At 39.0% G+C, this 17,064-nt stretch overlaps 1 protein-coding gene across 1 annotated transcript; it reads right to left on the bottom strand.

Annotated features, from left to right (window-relative positions):
• Positions 1-2,727: 2,727 nt before the first annotated feature.
• Positions 2,728-3,965, bottom strand: LOC133452059 (gastrotropin-like). The gene is given in 4 exon segments (XM_061731254.1): positions 2,728-2,831; positions 3,274-3,363; positions 3,475-3,650; positions 3,752-3,965. Coding segments are annotated over 4 exon segments (516 nt in total). The 5' UTR covers positions 3,951-3,965; the 3' UTR covers positions 2,728-2,780.
• Positions 3,966-17,064: the final 13,099 nt, after the last annotated feature.

The raw sequence follows: 17,064 nt of genomic DNA, 5'->3' as shown, positions 1-17,064 counted from the left end.
AGAAGGTGCTTAGAAAACAAAAAACAAAGCCCAAGATGTAAAGTGAAAAGTGAGAGGAATGAAATGTTGTGATAACAGATACGTTCTCCGTCAGTGGCAATATGAATTTGAAGAAAGTCTTGGAAATGCTGCTTCAGGAAGAACATCGCAGACGCCCGTTACCATGAAGGTTACCGTGTGTAACAATAGCTATCACTATTTAAAAAATTTATTGTACTGTTAAACCTGTTTAAATACCACAGTTATTTTGCTCAATTACCTGTTATGTTTTTTATTGGCTTGGAATAAACTTTCTGCAGAATTTGGACAGCGGGCAGAGCCGGTTTCAGAAGATCTGAAAGAGTGTGTCTGGAGGTGAAGTGTTGCTTTTAGGTGCTTCAACAATAGACCTCGTCAAGTAATCAAATTGCATATTAATACAAAGGCCCTTTTTACATATGAATATGTCCATATCCTCTCCATAGAAAGGAAATGGGGGAAACCTATTGTCCAAAAGGAGACAAAGAAGAAGGATGCGGAATGAGAATGAGTTGTTGCTGTTCTGTGAAAAGTTTGAGACAGTTGATAAACTGAGGATCGTATGTACTTCACTTCAGCAGACCCTGAATACGATGAACCTGCTGTAGAGAATGGATCTATGGATTATAGTGTCAATATAACGCAAGAAATAAAACGACAACCTAGTAGGGAAAAGAAAATATGATCCCTGATGATCAGAATCTTATTCAGTGAACTTGCTGTTGTTCAGCTTTCCCACAGAATATCGGGATTCATGGTTTTTGAGGGTCCATATGTTGCATAATCCAGTTTTATTGATTACTGCAGTTTAGACGATCAATGAAACAGCGAAGCCAATTTCCCAAGTCAGAGCTGGTGAGTGTCTGGAGTCCAACATAGCAGCAGACGCAGCTGAGCTGAATACACATGAATGTGTGAGCCAGCATGGCGTCTGCTGCTCCTCACACTCCTCTTTGAAACCCTTAAGGAAAAGCTCACTACATTTGTATTTACAAGCCACGGAGCACAACAAAGACAGCTTAACATGGCTGTTTTGGTCAGGCTAATATTGTACAATCATCTTGAAAACAATCGGAAACATTTGTTGTTTCATCTGCACTAAACTCGTCCACTGTTACTGTAGCCGGACCGCTCTTTGACTCATATAATCCAAAGTGTGAGTCTTTTCACTCGCAGAAAACTAGTTTTATATGGTGGTTGTTTTTTCTTTTTTTTTTACATAAAAACCTCTGCCCGACATGCCACCTCTATGGAGCTAGAACAGTCTCATAATTCGCAAATGCACACACCGTTTCACAAATGCACAGGACAAAATTCACAAATGCACACACCGATTCGAATCAAAAATACATTTGTATATCTTGTCCTACGCACGTGTGAATTGTTCTGTGCATTTGTGAATCTTGTCCTGTGCATTTGTGAATCGGTGTGTGCATTTGTGAATTTTGTCCTGTGCATTTGTGAATCGGTGTGTGCATTTGCGGATCGGTGTGTGCATTTGTGAATTTTGTCCTGTGCATTTGTGAAACGGTGTGTGCATTTGCAAATTATGAGACTGTTATGAGACAGATGAAACTTTTTTTTGTTGAAACGTTAACTGAATTTTCTCTTTAGGAATTGTCTTTGACATATTTCTTGTCGAAACACAACAATAATACAGTACATGTGTGATTTCTCAGGTTAGTTAATGCAAGGTATGAATGGGACCTATGTATGGGTTCCAGTTATTGGGGTTTTATGTAAAATGCCAGATTTTAAGTCCTTTTTATGTCCTGGGAGTCACAATCATTTTAGAGCTGTAGTTACCATTTTTATGTCACAGATTTAATTTTTAGAAGTAATGTCAATTACAGGTGTTTTTTTATTTTAATATTTTATTTTAATATCTTACAATATCTTTTATATTTTAATATTATTCTAATATTTGTTATTTTAAATTAGCAACTTTTCTCTGCCTTTTTCTGAATGGTATGTTGTGAATCTCCCAACTTCTTCTTGTTAATCATCTGGAAGCCACGAATGTTGAAGAACCAGAAGTTCATTTTGCAGACATTATTCTACTGCGTACATGTATGCATCTCAGGAAGCCCCCTGAGTCTCACGACCAGACAATGTTTAGATGTGATTGATAGGGGCAGTATCGCACACATGATTAGGCTCTGATCGTGCAGCACCGCCGCAGGCCAGCCGTGCAGTTTTCCTGATCTGAGTTTAGTAAAGGTTCTATTATCTGTCTTACTGATGCAAAGAAAAATATTTTTAAGACATATTTTCAACACTTATCAGATGAGGATATTTTAGATTTAGAAAAATAAATGAATGAGTAAGATATTTGTCCTTCTTGCTGTGAGTTCCCCTTGTAAGAGGTTTGTTTCACAGAGCTGATGAAATCCTTTTCTGATCTTTCTGCAACATCTGTTTCTGCATGTTTTTGCATTTTTAACTCTAACTGCCGTTTGCTTCAGAAAATTTTACCTAAGTTTAGTTGGGTGATTTGTTGAGAATAAAAACATGAATCAGTGACTTTAAATTCCTCAGGACAACGCTGTTGTTCCCCGAAAACCTGAAAAAATGTCATCTTCCTGTTATACATCGATTTCTCCTTGAGTCTTGAGTCGGACCTCACATTTCAGAAAACTCCCAGCTTTAATTCTTTTATGTGAAGAAATCTTAATAAACAGAAGAAATCAATGACAAAAGCAAAGGCTTGTGTGTTCATGGCGAGTTTATTCACTTCTGCAGCTGTATCTGAGGTCTCACAGTTACATCTTCCTGCTGGTTCTCTTCAGCACCACCGAGCCGGCTGTGGAGGTCTGCAGCAGAGACAGAAACAACCAATCAAAGCAGGAAATTCTCCCACAGTTCCACTTTTTAGTTCTATTTGAATAAATCTCCAGTTTCAGAGTTTTCAGAGTTTTCCTTTTCTGTGATAAATATATTCAATTCAATTCTTAAACACTTCATTAATCCCCCAAATGGAAATTCTATGTTGCTGTTTAAGTTTCTTCCAGGAGTCATTATAGATGGTTATAACTGTGCGCAGGAAGGATCTGCATATTAAATACATAATATGCATGTTTGCTCATGCTGACGCCATCAAAATACAACACCTAAGCTAATACAATCACACATCAATGCATGAAATGCAATTAAATGCCTGATTAAGTCACGCAGGAACTCCTACTTTTCCAGTCTTTTAGTCTTTCAAAGTGATTAAAAGTTTAATCGCACTTCTTTTAGTGTTTTTTTTTTTACCTCTATGAGTTTTCCCCCGCTGACCTCATTGACTTGGTTGTAGTTGGGGAAGTTCACTGTCAGCTTGCCTCCGTCCAAGTTTACTGTTGCCTGTAAAACACAGAAGAAGAGGCTTTATGAGTCGGGGTCGGGGAGGGAACGTCCTAACGCGGTTTTATATTTGTTTCCTGCGCAGATAAATCCAGATTCTTTCTTTTGTACCTTGAATTTCTTTCCTCCAACTGTGTGCATGTCACACTCTTTCCCGATGGTGAACGTGTTGGTGACCTTGGTGTTGGCGGGGTACAGCTGAGACCAGGTGAAATCATTCCCGTCCTGGGTGACCTCCGTGATCATCTTGTAGTCACGACCTTTCTCGATGACGTCGTCAGGGATGCCTGGAGTGGGACAGCGGGACACATACGAGTTTAAAAAAAAAAAAAAACAGGATTGATTATTTGTCTACACGAAGGTTTTAAACTCAGCCTATTTCTCTCACCAACCAGCTTGCAGAACGCGTCGTATCCTTCCTGACTCTCCGTTTCCCATTTTCCAGTGAAGGCCATCGCGGTGGTGGTGGTTTGTTGAGGAGTGAGAGCAGAGATGCTGAGGCAAGCTGAATGAAAGGCAAGGTGCTGGGACGGAGACCGTTCGCTGCTTTTATACCGTACGCTTCTCGCCACCTACTTCATTTGCATGTGATGACACAAAGTAAGCAATTATTACTGAAGCCGAGCGCAACAGGCTACGAGGGAAATGGCAATAAACTGCATAAAAAGGCATTTATAGAGTCTGCATGCGAGTAAAATGCTGACTGCTCGTCAGGCTGAGCTACCACTTCACCTCAAGGCCAGTGAACCTTCTTCAATGGTTTTATGGCCCCAACAACCTTCTTTTCTTTTAACTGCCGCTGATTCAAAAATCTAATAAAGAGCTTACTTTTAACACCCAATCTATGCATTTTAAAGAGTTTGACAGATGCAAATGTGTAATAAGATAAACTGTAATATGTTTATTCAAGTTGTTTATAGTTTGGGATTGAAAAAGCTCCAGAGGAATAAGCGTGGGGTCGTTTTAGTGGAAATACTTTCGTGTAAAAATTAATAATTATCTTTTCTCAGAGACCACTTGTTGCAAAGCTTGATTATGAATAGAATGTCTTCTTTTCCATGCTTCTGTCTTTTTCTTTTTGCAAGGATCTGCTAGCACGCGATGCATCTTAATCTAAAAGCATTAAATGTAATCCTGCCATTTGAGGTTTAACAACATGCTGTGCTTACATGGTATGCATTGTTTAAGGGTGCAGGGAATGTCTTTAGTATAATCTTCTCATCTCAACCATGTTTGTTTTTTTCCAATCTCGTCTGTATTTGCTAGGATAAGGAGGATGACTTCTCCAACAGAACTAATTTTAACTTTAAGTTAACTTTAAGTTAATAAATCAGTAACCATTCTGGGTTCTTCTTTCTTGGATGGAAGATACCAACAAATCTTTCTGTGCCTGCACTCAACGGACCACCTTAAGAGCTGCAAGCTGATAGCCTTAAACAAGCTGATAGCTGATAGCTTTAAAATATTCACACTTAACAACACACTTGAAAGTCTGGATAATTGTACAGGCCTTCAAGTTTTAGTTGAAAATCTCCTCAGAAAAATGGAAAGCCTCTGAGCAGTCTATAACAATTAATAATGCATATCAAGGCCAGCGATGCTTCCAAAGTATAGTTAAGGACTCATCATGTGACATTCCTTTATAAACACTTCCTTTATTGTTATTTGAAAAGTATAAAAAAGGAAAATACCAGCGCAGGAATAGCAGAGACGTGTGCCCATAAGGTCAGTGTCCTGCAGGACAATGCTACAAAGGCTCAGTTTAATATAATCGATATGATTCGCTGGATTATTGTCACTCCAGGGAGGTAATGTGTGTGAACAAAAAAAGAGTGTGTGCATTAAAGGCCGTGTAGTAAAGCCGTCGGCTGCAGGTAAGTGAAAAGTGCTTGACTGTGTGGTATAAAACTGAATTGAAAACTAATGAGAAACACAAGCATTTTTTAAGAGAAAAGTACAAGCCCACAGATTTTAAGATAAAACATTGTGTTTCCCACACACACAGTGTGGGGAAACTGTCCATTATTAAGCTTGCAACACGACTGAAGCACCTCAGTCTTTCAGTTCTGACATCTGTGAACGGGTAAAAGCTTTTGATGCTGTACTTACCTACAGTGTCGCACATTGCTGCCATTTTCAGACTGCTGATAGCGTTTCTGAACAATAAAGTAAACGTGACCTTGAAGTTCTTTATAGATACATAAAACATCAGATTAGCCAACATCCTATAAAAGACTCTATCTCTTTTGTTTTACTATGCCACTCCACATTTCCTCACTGCTGCACACTTATCTCCGACCAGATCTTAAAATATATCCCCAATTGCATGTTAGATTCTGTAAAGTTTTTACAAAAACTGAGGAAAGGGTGCAGCATCACATGGCTTGTCCCTCAGTATGACTTTACTTGTGTCCATCTAGCTTTAGATGTTTCCCTCTCTCAGCACATCATGATTTAAATGATAATTACCAGACAGAGGTGGGCTTGGGTCTGGAGGTCCCAGGTTCAAGCCTCGGAATGGCAAACCAGATTAACCACCTTGGGCCCCTGACTCTGAGCAAGGCCCTTAACACTAATTGCTCCCTGTGTGTTTGTTCTCTCAGATGTAAGTCGCTTTGAATAAAAGAGTCTGCTAAATGACAGTAGCAACAGTAGTAGTAGGGCTGGAGTTGGACACCCCTGATCCTCTTTTTTTGTACTTTTTAAAGAAAAATCTTTTTTATCCATTTATAAGTTGACACCTTTAACAATGTTTACTGATATTAGTGCCCATTTTGATTAGGTTGATTAACTAAAAAGCATTTCTACTCTTTTATGAGGTGATTACATTGCAGGGGCTGGCACAGTGGCTTAGTGGTTAGCACTGTTACCTCACAGCAAGAAGGTTCCCGGTTCAACTCCCAGGCCCGGCAGGGCCTTTCTGTTTGCATGTTCTCCCAGTGCTTGCGTGGGTTCCCTCCAGGTACTCCAGCTTCCTCCCACAGTCCAAAAACATGCATAGAAGGTTAATTGCACTGCTAAAACTCAAAATCTACTTCAACACGAAGGAGCACATTACACCGGTTTTAAAATCGCTGCATTGGCTCCCCGTGCGCTTCAGGATCGATTTTAAGGTGGGGGGTAGCATTAATAAGTTTTATGTTTATTTGCTTTTCTTGTTTTTTTTTTCTGTTAAGCACTTTGTGTTTTATTATTTGTATGAAAAGTGCTATATAAATAAAGTTTGATTTGATTTGATTTGATTTGAAAATCTTAACAAGAATATTTGTCTTATTTCTAGTTAAAATGTCTCATTTTTAGTAAAAAAAAAAAATCTCATTACACTTAAAACAAGACTCATCACTGGAAAAAACAACAGTTTTCACCTGTTTCAAGTAGATTTTCACTTAAAATAAGTAGAAAAATCTGCCAGTGGACCAAGATTTTTTTGCTTGTAATGAGAAGATAAATCTTGTCCCACTGGCAGATTTTTTTTACTTATTTCAAGGGAAAATTTACTTGAAACAGGTGAAAATTGTCAAATAACAAGTTATTTTTCTGGTAATGACTCTTGTTTTAAGTGTAATGAGATTTTTTGACTAAAAATGAGACATTTTAACTAGAAATAAGACAAATATTCCTGGTAAGATTTTGAGGTTTTACAGTGTGATGATTATAAATTGCCCATAGGAGTGAGTGTGAGTGTGTCTGGTTGTTTGTATATCTGGCCCTGCAATGGACTGGCAACCTGACCAGGGTGTAACCCCTGCATCTCGCCTGTAATGAACTGGGATAGGCTCCAGCAGACCCCCGTGATCCTGCAGAGGATAAAGCGGGTACAGAAAATGGATGGATTACTTTGCAATGGTTATGGATCTATTATTGGAAGTGGCTCAGCAACAGCAGCTTCTGTATAACATATACATTTAATCAATCTTGTGCCATAACACCTGTGATCTTCTAATGAGATTATTAAAAATACATGGATGTGAAAACAGTGGTGCAACACCACTGTAAACACCGAAAGCATAGATTGATGTAATTCTACTTCAACACGAAGGAAATAAATAAGAAAACATTGCAATCATAATGAGACGAATTTATAGGAGGAGTGTGACTTGTTCTCTTTTAATACTCTAAGAATATTTGGGTTTACATAATAAAATCATTACTTAGCATTAGACATTGCTATTTTGGTATGATTTCTTTAAGGAATGACAGTTGCGATGATCATGTTTTGTGACATATGTTGGGACCGGTTTGTCCATCCTTCTGTCACGTTCTTCAGACCCGAGTGTGGAGAAGATGGAGAACGTGTGCACCGTCCCATCAGAGATAAGAGCAAGTAAAGGCCATTTTCAAAATTGCATACCGCATTGCTAATGCGCATTGCTTTTAGCAGGATGTAAAAGAGTAGTTTCTTTTATGCTGGCATAATATGCGCTGACAACGACAGTTGGACCAGTATGCAGTACATACTCTATACTTATGGGGGTATATTACATTAAGTGTAGTGCATCGAGTGCTGTTTCAAAAACAGCTGCGGTCACCATCCATGCAGAGGTTAATTTGTGTGTGTATGTGTGTGTGTGTGTGTGTGTGTGTGTGTGTGTGTGTGTGTGTGTGTGTGTGTGTGTGTGTGTGTGTGTTTTATTGCACTTCCATGCTGCACAAGTGCACAAGCAACATGTGTAAAAGAAGTGATGAAGTTCAGCATGTTTAAATGTTGTCCATAAAACTATACTTTAAACTATAAAATCAGGTCCTAGTTTATTTCTATTTAAACCCCCCCAAATATAGTTCCATGCATTATGGCTGAACTCCTCCACTTTGCTCCCGTGTATTGTAGGATGTCACTTCAGAAATCCTGGGTTGTTCAGATGTGACTTTGCAAACCCAAACGTCATGTTCTTTTAAGAAAATAGAAGTGTCCAGCATTCTTTTCTTCTCATTTTTTCTCATTGCACTATGATGAATTTTAACATTTGTCATGTTGAAAAAATCCTGTATAAATCTAGATGTAGCTTTTGGTAGTTTTGCAGTTCCTCCAAGGACAGACTGAGCCCTGGACTGTCTGACCTTGGAGTGAATTCCCTCACACACACACACACACACACACACACACACACACACACACACACACACACACACACACACACACACACACACACACACACACACACACACACACACACTCCTTAAAACACTGGCAATTGCTTTGATGTTAATATTTTCTTTCTTATTACTTGTCAATAGTATTTTACATTGTGGGATTATGGACTCTAAATGGTTTGGAAATAGCCTCATAAACCTTGTCAGACTGGCAGGCAGCAACTTCTCTAAGATAACTGCTTATGTCTTTCCTCCTTGGTGTTGCATTAAGACACATCCAGACCAGCAAAGTTGGCATCACAGATTTTGTTGATCAGTTAATCCAATACATTTGATTAGCAGAACGCGGCTATTACTTGAACCTATATATTTTATTTCATATGCCTCAGCTCATCCAAAACCAAAGAATCAATGGAGGATAAATAACCTTGTGAGAACATTCACTTGTCAAGTTGCTCTTGTTAGTTGTTACTCTAGTCTAGTAGAATTAAAGACTACTTTTATGAAGAATATCCTCAACTCAAAAGCTTTCATTCAGCTTGACCTCAGGGTCACTTTTAATTTCAACTCTCAGTGAATAGTGAGCAAAGTACAGCTTTCTGTTGGTTTTATTGTCAGTGTTGCAACTTTGTTGGTTACATTTTAATGTTGGGTGTGATTTAAGCTTTTGCTGAAACTTTCTTTATGCCCCGATCTTTAAAGTGCGGGTCCAGCTGGACAATCAGTAACCTGGATTAGTGGCAATGAACACTCGTCCAATCACACGTCGATGAGATCATGCATTGCTTTTGCCTTTCCTCCTGTTTTTGTGGACATCATCACAGCACACAACCCGGCGAGAAGGCAAACAGAGGCGTAAACGTTGATGATGAATACAAAATTCACGGGGGAAAAACAAGGAATTCAAACAAATGAACAAAAACCTAACGAAGAACAAGAGGGGAAAGAAGAGGGGCTCTAAAGAAAGATACATATAGATAGATTCCTTTTATCTACAGCTATAAAGAGGGGATTTGCGATAGAGGAATTAAAAGAAGGGAGGCCTTGATATGCAAACGAAGCTGCTGCTAATCAAAGCAATGAGATTAGCCTTCCAAATTGAGATGAAGAAAGGCTCCATTATCTGGGCCGAGTGTCATGTTTAATAACGCGGAACGGCATGGTAATTCAGTAGTGATGCAACTATAGCCTACGTGTGTGTGTGTGCGTGTGTGTCTGTCTGTGTGTGTGTGTGTGTGTGTGTGTTGCGTTGTGAGACAAATGGGAGTGGGAGATGTAACCTCTGAAAGGAAATGAAAAAGACAAAAAAATTATATAGTGAGAACTAAATACGTGAAAGACAAATTGTGGCCTTCTCCGCGTGTCACCCAGCATGAGTGTGTGTATTTGTGTGTATAAAAAAGGAAAGCTCGAGGAAGGGAAAGACTGGTTCCCATGAGAAAAAAAAGTGTGTGTGTGTGCGAGCGCATGCTTTTGATTCACAAGTTTTATAAAGATGCATTCAGAGAGACGAGCTGCAGATAATGCCAGAGCATTTGTGTGTGTTACAAGACAAAACTGCCTCACGTGCCTGCAGACAACTGTAACACACATACCAACATGTGGACGACTTCATATCAGTGTGTCGAGGAACAGCGTTCCATGAAAATCACACTCTATTTTTTATTATTACATTTAATCCAAGAGATCTTTTCAAATTTGCTTTTAGCTGCAGAAAATTATGCAGGAAAAAAAAAAAACTTGCTTAAAAGCTAATGAATAAAGTGGAGGATAAAAATCACCATGAGCTGGTGCACACAATGTTATGTTACTCAGGACCATTTCAAGCAGCAAAGATTTGATTTTTGACGTTATAATATCAGTTTTAATGTCATTTGGATCGATGTTTGATTACTTTTAGGAAGTGTCATGGACATCGCGGGAGTGAAAAATCTACCACATAAACAGCAATGAAATTAGCTCACAGAACATCTTTACAGAGGTGAATAATAGACTCACCAAAGTAAAAACCAGAGAGAAAACAGAAAAGTGACACACACAGACAAAGAGTGAAAGAGGGAGTGAAAGAGAGGGAGAGAGAGAACAAATCCCAGTGTTGTGACAGGGGGCTTAACCTCCGCACCTGTGGGGCCCTCTGAATTGTTATTTTATCCCCTACTTCTTAAAGAAATCACTTTGTAGACAATGGTCTATGGGCCAGACCAGTCCAGAACGTGTACCTTCTTGATTTTTAACTGTTGATGTTTTTAACGAAACACATCACGCCAAGGGATCTGAAGGAGTTGTAGGACCTGAGTAGTAAAAAAAAAAAAAAAACTCACACCCATTAAAGGAGTTGGGTTTCTCATTACTAGTAAAGTAATTGCATATAAAGCCATTTAGTTTTTTTTTACTACTCAAAAGTCCCTAACAACCATTACTTCTGGAGTTTTGGGTACAAAGGTTAAGTGTTGAATTGGCATTCATCCCCGCCCCAAATGGCTGCAGCGGTTACAGGTAATATTGACTCTGACAGGAACAGAATGTCCAGGTGCACACGTTATTGTCTCTCTTTCTCTACATTTCTTTTCATATTAACTCATGTTTATCCAACACAATGTCTCACATGGACTCTGAAACAACAGATGGGTCAATTTTACTAGTCTGTAAAACTGCCTAGTAATGTGCCATGGTTATCACAACCACATAGACACAGTAAAATGTCATTTTATGTTTTCTTATCTTTCAAGCCCGTCCCCTGGGAGGTAGTAGTGCTTATTGGGCATCACACCAGTTCTTTGAGGGTTGTACTCTTTACTATGTAGACGGGCAATATGACAAATTGCAGTGGAAAAGTATTTATTAATTGAATTTAGAAAATGTATGTACTGTCACGACTGGAGTGTGTAGGACTCAGATGCAGGAGACAGAAGAGGCAGGGGCTCCAAAATCGCTGCAATGCAGGATCCAAAGCCAAAACAAGAGTCCAAACTTGACACAACCAGAAAAACGCTCTTTGAGAAAACAGGACTGTATAGGCATATAAAAGCCCTCCCACATGCATTTGATGACCCAGTCTCATGTTTGCTTTGTAATTTGTGTCTGTCCAGCATGGTAACTTCTTCTTTTAAAAAGCATTAAAAATGCAATGTTCTCAATTTTCACGGTAAAATGTTCTTTTCCATGTGATCAGGTCCTAATTTTATCCATGATCTTTCCCCAAAAGTTTACTCAATTGCTCCTGATTTGGTCTGAAGTACACCTGAAAATGGCCAGAGTCCACCTGCAGCACCAACAAGCTAAAACTCTGTCTTTCCTTGAGGATTTCATGAAAACTGTCTTCTTTAGTTTAGCTCATCTCCTCATCAATACAACTACTGCAAAGCCAGAGCATTTTGATCACACTTGGAAAGATGCATTGTGCATCCTATCCACTTATTTGGAAAGCTTTTTGGTGCCTAGCACCAGCTAGCACCCAGCATGAATTGTGCATGTTCCCTACAAAAAACACACAACATACTGAGATATGAAAGTTCCAAATAAAGGGTTTGCACATATGTTGTTGCAATATTGACAATACAGATGTGTTGCATATTTAGGATTTGGTCATCAGACCAAGTAGATGTTGCAACAAACTCCACTGCAGGTGACGAGGTGTGAAAGTAACTGGACATAGAACATGAAGCCAATAAACTTCAAGTTATAGTTACCAATCCAGCACATTTTACAGACAGATATTATTTGGGATTCATGGAACAATGGCATTGTGGTCCTATGTGCAATAAACAATCCTCACTCTCAAAAGCCCCATACACACAGCCAGTTTGGAGGAGCTTCTCCAGGTTGCTAACAAATGTGGAAGCTGCTTTTCCAAGTTGGACATTAGAGACTTTGTGGGCCACGGACGTTGTTGAATGCCATTGAGCTTTGTGAACGCAAAGCATTGCGCCCTTACTTTCACAAAGCATCTGTGCAGTCTCTCGATATTCAACTGGTGAGGCAATTGTGCACCTATGTAGGATCATGTGAGTGCATAGCTCAGGGGTCGGCAACCCAAAATGTTGAAAGAGCCATATTGGACCAAAAACACAAAGAACAAATATGTCTGGAGCCGCAAAAAATGGAACGTCTTGTATAAGCCTTAGAATGAAGGCAACACATGCTGCATGTTTCTATATTAGTTATATCTGGGGGAAGATTTTTTTTTCATTATGCACATCGAGAAAAAGTCGAAATTTCAAAAAAAAAAAAGTCGAAATGTCGAGATTAATGTTGAAGTACAATTTAGAGAAAAAATTCAAAATGTCGAGAAAAAAGTCGAAATGTCGAGGAAATAGTTAAAATTTCGTGAAAAAAGTCGAAATGTCGAGAAGAGTGTCGAGATTAAAAAGGAAAGGAAAAGGGAAGAAAAAAAGAGAAAAAAAGAAGAAGAAAGAAAAAAAGGAAAAAAGAAGAAAAAAAGAAAAGAAAAAAAGAAGAAAAAGAGGAAAAAAAGAAAAAAAGAGAAAAAAAGGAAAAAAGAGAAAAAAAGAAGAAAAAAAAGAAGAAAAAAGGAAAAAAAAGGTCAAACATTTTTGAAAAAGCTCCAGGAGCCACTAGGGCGGCGCTAGAGAGCCACATGCGGCTCTGGAGCTGCGGGTTGCCGACCCCTGGCATAGCTCAAGAGCTGCAGTAGAGACAGGAACTTGAGCATATGTTTATGACAAGATGTGGAAAGAGGCTAAAGTCAACATTGGCACTATAATCCATATTTGCAGATTTTTGCCCTTGTGTGTTGCCACCTAATGCAAACAGGTAGAACAGAACAGATTTATAGCGCGTATAAGAGAAAGAGCTAGCAGCACCACAGGTGCATCAGAGACACTTGCAGTTGTTTTTGGTAATTATCCCAGTCAGTCACAACTAGTTTAAGCATGACCATTGATGGTTGGAAATGCTGCACATAGCATGTTAAACAAACAGAAGAATGAACACTGCCTCTGTAACTCTGGCAATGAGCCAATATAGCCATTAAACACCAAGACAGAAATAGGCCACGGAAGCCGGCAACAGTGTGCATTCTGTTGTTGTTATCTTTACTGTTTCTCAATTCTTCCTGACAGCCTTAGCATCCTTTGGGGAACAAAATGGCAGTCACTGGTGATTAGAAAGAGCCCACAAGCCCCACCTCCACTAGACGTCCAGGGAGCCAAATTATGCCCACATTAATATTTCATATCACACGGGAGAAACCACATGTGTACTCATCCCTTTGTCTTTATGTCAAGTGAAATGCGCTCAGCAATCATCAGAGGGTGAGCGGGGTTGACGAGAGGAGGGTCGATTTGAGGAGACGAGAGGGAGGGGTGGAGGGAGATGGAGGGAAGGAATAGTAGGAAGGAGACAAGAGGAGGACGAGAACTGAAGTCATGCCAGAAGTGGCCATGAGCTGAGGGGAACGATGAGGAGAGACGGTGAAGATGGGGAAACGGTGGGGAGTATTGAGATGAGAGGTTGGCAGAATAAATGACCGGCAAGTAGACAGAGAGAAAAAAAGAGAAGGAGGAGAAGCAGGGGGAGGACAGGGAAGTAGACAAATACCTTAGTGCTTTAAATAATGTAAAGGTAAAGGGCCATGCTGACCTGAGCAAAGGATTAAGAGCTTTCTTGATAGACAGAAAGAAAACCATTCTGTACAACAGTCACATATATGTGTTTGTATATGTGTGTATAAATATATATATGTATGTCATATCCAAAAAGTGCATGTGTATGTGTATATATGTATGTATGTGTGTATGTGTGTGTGTGTGTATATATATGTATATATATATATATATATATATATATATATATATATATATATATATATATATATATATACATATATATATATATATATATATATATATATATATATATACATATATATATATATATATATATATATATATATATATATATATATATATATGTGTATGTGTGTGTGTGTGTGTGTGTGTGTGTGTGTGTGTGTGTGTGTGTGTGTGTGTGTGTGTGTGTGTGTGTGTGTGTGTGTGTGTGTGCGTGTGTGTTATATTTTGTTTTTTGTATAGAAATTAAATTAATTTTGATTATAATGAAATAGAGTTGTTTAGGGGGTAGGATTTAATACGTTTTTACTTCTTCCTACTCCTTTTCGAGCATGTTAATTATGATGGATGCATGTTCTTATTTATATTTTTGTTTATTTTGTTTTCTTATTTACATTTATTTATTATTGATTATTATTGTTTTGTTTTGTATTCAATACTGTTTCATGTTGGAAATAAAATTTCAATTCAATTTAATTCAATTCAATTTAATTCAATTCAAACCATCACAACTTTCTGATTCTAATAATGCGTCTTTTCTTTTGTAGACTGAAAAATATTTATCTGATGTCATGTACACATTTAAGCCACTTGATATGGCAATACCACTTCTGGCGCCACGGGTGGGTTAACAAATATACCTCTGACAAACATAAAGTTAAAATATTACATAAAATGGTAAAGTATGATCCAGGATGGATGAAGTTTGCAGTCTTTGCTTTTCCTTTATTGTCAGTTTTTAAAAGTGATTGTGGATATTAAAGGGTACATATAATGGAAATAAAAACAATTCTGTATAGAGCCTATATTTGAATGTCTGAAGTTAATACAGACTGAAAAACATCAACAAAAAACTTGCAGAGATCTGAAAATATTTAATGAAGTAAACGTTTCAGGTTTGGATGGATGGATGGATGGATGGATGGATGGATGGATGGATGGATGGATGGATGGATGGATGGATGGATGGATGGATGGATGGATGGATGGATGGATGGATGGATGGATGGATGGATGGATGGATGGATGGATGGATGGATGGATGGCTGGATGGATGTTGTGTTTGTAGCCTGGCAACAACTGAGCATCATCAGGTGGAGTCTCACAATAGTCATCTACTCTTCAGTATTTACAAAAATCCATCACAGCATCCAAACCGGTAATTAAATCTTCTGAAAAGTAAAAAAAAAATACACAAAAAAAAAAAAAAACATTTCAAAGGGACAAAAAAGTTCTGTCAAAAATCTCAAAGGGGATACAGGAAATGATACAATGTAGTGTCACCAGGTTCCCTGAGGGTCAGAGTATACTGTGTTAAACCCTTATGTGATGCAAGAAACCTGCAGTATATGTCCCATTAAACGCTGTTGCACTGTTGGTGGCGCTGATGGTTTAACCTGCAGCAGTAGGTTAAATTACAAAAGGGCCAATGCAAATTGGAAGCTATTGAAAGTGACTTTTAGCTTTGTGCATTCCTGCATTCAGGTACAAACCAATGGACAGTGTTGTTGGCCCAATATGATAAGAGCTGCAGCGACAGGCTGTAGCTGGAGTGGTGCCCGTTCATAACGCCAGATAGGTATGCATACCATGCAAACCAATCATGTCACGTTTGGGGTTGTCTGATCTACAATAAACCCTATAAGTGATACATCAAGCTCTCTGCCTCTCAAGATTAATGGCAAATCCCCCATAAACCCTTGATAACATAGATACAGGTGGCGTTGGATTCATCCAATTGTTCATAAATGGCGATGGAGTCTCCAGCAGATGGGGTTTCTCTTGTGGAGCATAAAAACACACAAACACAGAGACACAATATGGGACAAAATAATACATAGGTGCTTTTGAAAAGATGGGATCTCTTCTTTAAGTTTGAAATGAAGACCTTTTTTTCAGAGTAAACACATGAGAGGGTGCTTGTTAATTACTCTCAAGAGTTAGCCACACCGTGTGGCTGGGTGGCTGATTACCGTCAGCTTTGCTGTGGCTGAGTGCTTTCCCATCATGCCGAGATTGCTGCGGTCTCTTGTTAACCCTCATCGATGGAGACAACCCAGTGGCTCACCTTGGAGCACACTTATCAGCCTCCTTCACCAAAACTGCTCTCACTATCAACAATTATCTCCGATGTGTGTGCGAGCGTGTATCTGTGTTCCTCTTTCTAGCTAGGGAGTACTGTAGGCAGCAGCCGTCTCAAGAGCGCTTGAATATCCTCTCGCTCTAACCTGATTATTAATTACAGGCTGCCTTTAGCTGACCACAGCCTAAACACTGTCTGGCACCGTTTCCAAGGAGACCGGCACAAAGTAATTCACAAACAAGATTTAGCAAAAATAGCTCTAAGTACCTTTACAGCACAGCAGTTGTTCAGTTTGCCAGTCTGTTATGTCTTTTTCAATCGTGACATCCGAGGAATGTTAATTAACATACATGCCAATCAAAAGTTATTCAATCACGTCACATGTAAGTGAAAAGTGTTAATGCCTAGTCAACACCTCTTACTAGTTTGGCATTGCCTCAAAAGCTCCATAACTCTCTGAACACTCAAGATGAAGCCAATCATCTTGTTGCAAAATTATAACTTGATCAAAGAGACAAAGAGCCAGAACGTCAGTCATGCCTGAGCAGAGCAGCACTCAGCAGTAATGAACCTGGAGCTGTGCCTGCAGCGGGACTGAAGGACAGCGGGCCCTGAACGGGCTTCTGGAAATCAGCTCTGCGTGTGTGTGTGTGTGTGTGTGTGTGTGTGTGTGTGTGTGTGTGTGTGTGTGTGTGTGTGTGTGTGTGTGTGTGTGTG

Source organism: Cololabis saira, chromosome 10 (genome assembly GCF_033807715.1).
Source record: "Cololabis saira isolate AMF1-May2022 chromosome 10, fColSai1.1, whole genome shotgun sequence".
Taxonomy (NCBI): domain Eukaryota; kingdom Metazoa; phylum Chordata; class Actinopteri; order Beloniformes; family Belonidae; genus Cololabis; species Cololabis saira.
The sequence above is the reverse complement of the archived record's forward strand: the minus strand, read 5'-3'. Positions and strand labels throughout refer to the sequence as shown.